The sequence below is a fragment of the Trematomus bernacchii genome, unplaced genomic scaffold, assembly GCF_902827165.1.
Source record: "Trematomus bernacchii unplaced genomic scaffold, fTreBer1.1, whole genome shotgun sequence".
NCBI lineage: Eukaryota > Metazoa > Chordata > Actinopteri > Perciformes > Nototheniidae > Trematomus > Trematomus bernacchii.
In genome coordinates this window covers 5,595,831-5,602,439 of record NW_022987708.1, presented here as the reverse complement: position 1 = coordinate 5,602,439, position 6,609 = coordinate 5,595,831, and the positions used below count along the sequence as shown (strand labels likewise).

General features: G+C 40.6%; 1 protein-coding gene across 1 annotated transcript; it reads left to right on the top strand.

The window, feature by feature from the left end:
- Positions 1–206: 206 nt before the first annotated feature.
- On the top strand, positions 207–6,110 carry sox14 (SRY-box transcription factor 14). The gene has a single exon (XM_034140836.1). The coding sequence runs from the start codon at positions 661–663 to the stop codon at positions 1,366–1,368; it is 708 nt and encodes a 235-aa protein (XP_033996727.1). The 5' UTR covers positions 207–660; the 3' UTR covers positions 1,369–6,110.
- Positions 6,111–6,609: the final 499 nt, after the last annotated feature.

Here is a 6,609-nt window from a genome sequence, read left to right as displayed (position 1 = left end):
GCACACACCCCTCTTTCCTTATTTCTTTCTTCTTCTACTACCACCCGCTCTTTGTTTATGTTGTAATGTACATATATTTCCGTGGAGGTATTATAATAGGCGCTCTGCGTGCTGATTGGCGCGCAGGTTGCAGAGTGAACGCCCTGCAGATTATGTCAGATTGCGTGCAGAAACCAAACCAGCCCAGCCTTTGAACTTCACCGCTTTTGGCTCGTATTCACGCTCTTCCGCTCATTTCCAACCAGGTGCCTGCCGACAGACCTCAGAGAGAGAGAGAGGAAGAGTGTGTCGCAGGGAAAAAAATAACACTTTTTACGACTCCTGCAAGCTGACTGCGGAACATTGCTTTCACCTTTGTGGATTTCTTTACGTGTGTGCATCTTACATGTATTTTTTCTGTGTATTGCCTGCTGCAGGTCTGAAAGAGACTTGTATCCGGACTTGAACGAAGGCGCATCAGTGTTTTAACTCTGGAAGAAGCAACACGGCCGCTGGATTTTTATTTTATTCTCTTTTATTTTTGCTCTTTTCCACACTCAGAACATCCCAGACGGGGCATGACTGGTATCTGGCATCGACACAGGTGAATAGTTTCCCTTGCTTGCGATAAGAACTTTTCCTCGTCATTAACATTGGGGATAAAAAGTACACTTTTTAAAGATGTCAAAGCCTGCTGACCACATCAAGAGACCCATGAACGCGTTCATGGTTTGGTCCCGGGGCCAGAGGAGAAAAATGGCCCAGGAGAACCCCAAAATGCACAACTCTGAGATCAGCAAGAGACTGGGCGCCGAGTGGAAGCTGCTGTCCGAGTCCGAGAAGAGACCGTACATCGACGAGGCTAAGCGGCTGCGCGCCCAGCACATGAAGGAGCACCCCGACTACAAGTACCGGCCCCGGCGCAAGCCCAAGAACCTGCTGAAGAAGGACAGGTACGTTTTCCCGCTGCCTTACCTCGGGGACACCGATCACTTGAAGGGACTCCCGATGTCCGCCGAGTCCCTGTTGTGCCACGAGAAAGCCCGAGCCTTCCTGCCGCCGACCTCCCCGTACTCCTTCCTTGACCCCAGCCAGTTCACCTCCAGCGCCCTCCAGAAGATGACGGAGATGCCCCACGGGCTGAGCGCTAGCTCTTTGCCGTACGCTTCCTCTTTGGGATACCAGAACGGCGCGTTCGGCACCCTTGGGTGTCCCAGCCAGCACACCCACACCCACCCATCGCCCACTAACCCGGGCTACGTGGTCCCGTGTAACTGCACGGCCTGGTCCACGTCCAGTTTACAGCCCCCGGTGGCCTACATACTTTTTCCAGGTATGACCAAGACTGGGCTAGATCCATATTCATCCGCACACGCCACTGCCATGTAACCCTCAAGACTCTTTATTTCTTTTCTATTCACTTGAATACTGAAATGCATGTAAATATATTATGGACAGCGCGCCCATTCAAAGGCATGAACAGTATTAACTGCCTTGGACTTGTTATGGCAAAAAAAGAGAAAAAACCTAACTTTTCCAGAAACCGAACAAGTTCCTGAGCTGAGCAGAAGAGCTGCTGCAGAGGACCCTGGGAACTGTAAGAAATGTAAATGTTATAACGTGTATGGCAACCAGAAAAAGGGAGGCCTTTAACTTTATTTATTGTGTACATTTCAATGCTGATATGCTGATTTGTGTTGATTATTGATAGGGAACTCTTTTATTTTGGAAAATTTGGCTTGCGCAATTAGCATTCTTATTTCCTGTATAGGCCTAACTATAGTCTGCGTTTTTGGCACTCGTAATTTTATGATGTTCTGGATTATAGGGTCAAAATCAGGACCTATAGGCTGGATTATATACGGGTCATATTGTTTATATTTATCAAAAACTGGCACATTAAACTAGACGGTCTATTTAAGATGACAAAAAGAAAAAACATCCAAATGTTTTATTTTGCATTTTTCCTGTGGTTCAGTGCTAATATAGTCACTCGCGTCATTTTTAGTTTTGTCTTCGTTTTTTAATCAGGATAACTTCTATTTGAATTCAAGGAGTTAAATGTGTATTATCATCTAAGATGGTAATTTAAAACCTGTCATGTTATGGAAAAGATAATGTATCTTGAAGGTTGATACCTCCTGCTCTTTGTTCAATTGCTGAGCAAAGGCGTTTCGAAATAAAGACAATCTGTCTTCAACGCTATCAATGTCCTGTATTTGTAGCTTATTATTGGGTACTTGAGATGACAGAGATAGTGGAATGCTGTGTAGGTGCTGCGGGGAAGGAAACTTGGCAAGGCCTCATTAAATATAATTCAAATTAGGAACAAAATATAATGTTATTTTTTAAACGCTTGGAATAAAAAAAAATTGATTTATCATAAAAATACAGTCAGAAATAAATAAAACAATTCCTAGATTGTTTTTTACATTTCAAATGGAAGACCCACCTTGACCCTAACTAATCATAGTCTAAAGACAGAACAATAACATCAAAATCAATTGTCTGTTTTTCTTCTTCTTGTTTCTGTTTAAGCTGTCAGACTCCTTCAGCTTTCTTTGCTCCGTCTGGCTGCAGCTGTGTGTAGATGATGGAACAGGTTTGAGGCAGGAAGGTGTTTCTGTGACTCTCAGATGAACCGACTGTTTGAAGTTTGACGGTTCCGCGGAGGCCTCCCTGAGGGATCCCGCCCGTCCGACCTGTCTGACTGCTTAATCACTTCTCTTAATTATAGCTTTAACTAATGGAACAAACTCAATGATGGGATTTTTTCCTTCCCTTTTGTAGCGTGCTGGCTTGCTCCCACCACTAAACTGCGGTTTAAATGTCTCTGTTTACTGTTTAAAAAAGAAAAAGGTGCTGCAGCCCGCTAAAGCCTTTTATCCCCAAGTCATTCACACGAGTTAAAACCTGTTTAAACTTGTGAGTGATATCGGTCTGACTCCCATTAAGACAATACTGAATGGAAAAAGCTTACAGTATGAATTATACAAGCATTTACAGATTTTAAATGTATTTTTCTGTCAATGCAGATCAGGATTTGCGCACCGCGGTGTATCCTCATATTAAACGAATGTGTAGTATTAATTAAAAATGTCATTCCACATCCAAATTGTTTACTTATCTGCCAGGAACATATGCTGGAGAAGTTCAGATTCAGGATTCTGCACTATTGCCCAAGGTGCAATTCAATCCTGGGGAGGAAGAAGGGGGGAGATATTTTGATGACAGACTTAGTCCTTATCTACGGCTGTAAATTAGGGTGATACTTCATTGAACCGAATGTGAAGTTTTACATCAAACCCCTAAAGCATCCTAATTCAACTTTGAAATTAGACAATTATAATTACTTTGAGGAGCAGCAGCAGACCGATATATATTTTTCCCGCAAAGAAAATGAGGCGAATAACCTTGCTCTTGTTTTAAATCACTTTATATTTTCTACATTTTAAAAGAAAGTTTTGCCGCGTGCACTCAATACCTGTAATTATCCAACTTAGTCACGGAAATTGACTGTGGTTACTTACATCGCCCTGGAATAAATAACCCTAACGATAAACGCGCATGTGAGAGGTATAATGGGAGGGAAATTATGATTTGAAATTATAGGGAGGCTTTTAAATCTCTCTTTAACTCTTCCTCCCCCCTTGACGTTTTTATTGGAGCACAACAGAGGAGAATTCAATCTGCCTTATCTCTCCAGGACTCCTTTCAGCGCCAGATCAGAGAGAAAGGAGAGGATAATTGTTCTTTATTTGATTTAATTCAGGTCATTTATATGCTTCATTTGGTGATACAAGTCAACGAGGAGGGGGACATCACGCGCCCTTTACTTCTCTGCACAACACTTCAAGTCCACAAAATATTAAATAGATGAAATAAAAATAGCGGAAAGAGGAGGAGGAGGGGGGCAGGACATTTTTAATTAAAAGCCATGGGTCATTTACGTTATTGTCTTTTCGTTTGACCCTGAAATCATCTTCAGTAAATGGACTTTGATAAGTAGCTGTTGAGAATGTGATTTTGTATTTAGGCGTACTAATGTCCTAAATGAAAAGGAGGAGAAAGTCCCCTCGAGGAGAGGTTGGAGAAAAACACCATTGATGATCCTGATGAGAGTGTTGGAAGAGAGATGATTATAAGGCACACAGGCGAGCTTATCATGCGTTTGTGTCAACGCGAGATCTGACACAAATATATATTGAGAAATTATTTTGGGGAGGGATAAAAACTGATCTAATTTCAGCATATTAAATATTGTCTCGGAAAGACCAAAAATCATCACTGGCTAAATCCTTAGTCTATCTGAAATTGAATCTGGGATAGCATTCTGACGGGAGGAAAAGTAAAACCGTGCAGTTGTTGTTTGAAGGCGCGGGGGCTTGAATTTGGGTCCCTGAATTCTCATCTGAAAGAAATGAAATGGTGAACGAGCTGATAAAGAAGAGAGGAGCGCGTGAGCTGAGAGAAAAGGAATCATGCCACGGTGCGTTTAATGTGCGCTGCCAGTCGGAAAAGTGATTTACACCGAGACTTTATTCCCCTGACACATATAAGACAGACTCTGCTTTATTTATCGGACACGCACACGCTCACGCATGCACGCGCGGTCCTCTATACGGTCAACCCTCTGGAGTTCATCGCATGCAGATATTAAAGCAAAAAATACAACATGCAACACTCAGAGCAGAGCTGTGTGTGCAGCGGACAGAGAGCTATGTGCAGTCTAATGAAAATGACTTTGTTTTATTTGCTAATCAATCGATTTGTGCACGTGTGCTTCCCTGCACATGTCCAGGCCTTGAATCTCCAGTCTGGTGTTTGGTGCCGCTCTCAAACAACACATGCTATAGTTCTCTTTTTAAATTCATATCTATACAGATCTAATGCTAAAATATTTTAGAATATTTTAATCATTTTATTTATTTGACAATTAAATAAGTATTTGTAATCATATTTTGATCATTATTTATTTAATAAATTATCTAAGCAACTTTAAGTAATCGACTTGTTGTAAAATCTGCATATTCAGACATCATCAGGCTCTAGCCATTATGGATCAAATGAAAAAAAAAAATCATAATTTTGATGTTGTCCCCTTACTCACATTGTTACAGAAAGCCAATGGGTTGAATCAGTTTATTGTCACTCACTCATGTCACATGTTTGGTTCAATTTGAAGTCACATGACCCACACATTGCCAAGAATCCTGAGCAGAAACATCCGCACTCTTCTAAACTAACGCCCCAAATCTCTCTTATGAACCTTCAGAATCAAGATGCTAAATATCCCTTTCAGTTAAACCAAAGGACTCATTTCAATTGTTTTCAAAGACACAAAGTAATAAACTTATCTAGTAAATGAAATAAATGTCTGAAAAAAAACGTTTTAACAGAATTTTTCTTTTTTTCCCCTTGCGACCCTTCCGATTTAGGTGCACTCCTTAGGGGTCTCGACCCCCAGTATGGGAACCACTCTACATATCCCAAATGCCTTATACATTTAACGGCAAGGTTAACACAGTATTCCCATGCATCCTGCCTCAAACACAGTACTTATTTTGAAATGTTTGGACATATTTCAGTCTCAGAAGCTGCTTGTGACTGTTACATTTCTTCATGCATATGTATTATTATATTATGCATGTCCTGCCTGCTCAGACACCTCCCATACATTACAAATGCCTGTCATAATTTACAGTATGCATCGGCGTGTGAGACCCACAGTTTGTGTGTGTGTGTTAATGTGTGTGTGTTATACTTTTGAGTTATTGTTCTCTGTCTTTGTTGCTCATGCACTCTCTGAATATCCATGCAGTATAAACTTTCCATACATCAAATCCTGCGGACGAAGGAGTTTTGCGTTTGCTGATTAATACTCAGGATTCTTAGGCATCAAGTTTTATTTATTTTGTCATACATGCATCTGCTGCATTTGTATGGCACAGATAAAAAAAAGAAGCTAAATGCTGGGCATGGGTATATGAGGTGTCATAAAGTTACTCAGTGATTCTTCAAACTGACTGATTGTCTTAGGTGAATTATAGAATTCTTATTAAAGTCTTGTTGGTGTACAGTATTTGATGTGATATTAAAAAAAATTGCAGACCTGCACTTATTGATTAACATTTTGATTCCATATTATTTCAATCGGTTTATGACAATAAGACATTTATACTAAGTCAGAGGAGCTCAAATCTCGGAGGAAGTTTCAGAAGGTCAACATCATAGAGATAAAACTTCACATGACCACCCACTATTTAATTATGCTTTGATAAACAACGTTTTCTTTCCTAAGAAAATGTGTTACATTGATTTATTTTCTTTATATGATATATGTAGGATCCTTTTGAATATAAATGTAGGTGATCCTCTGATGAAGATATGTATCCCTGTAGCTGTACAATGCTGTAATCATCTGTAAGTGTCTCGGTACAGAATGAGCGCACAGGTAATGTCTTAACAATCTCTTCAACAAGTTTACAAAATACCTCTAAATGATGTCTCATACCAGAGGACACTTCCTGCTTAAAATCGAGTGCACGAGGGTGAATGCTGAGTAAAAAGATGAGTATGATCAGATTGCATCATTTGTGTCCATAGTGGCTGATGTGAAGCCCACCCTAA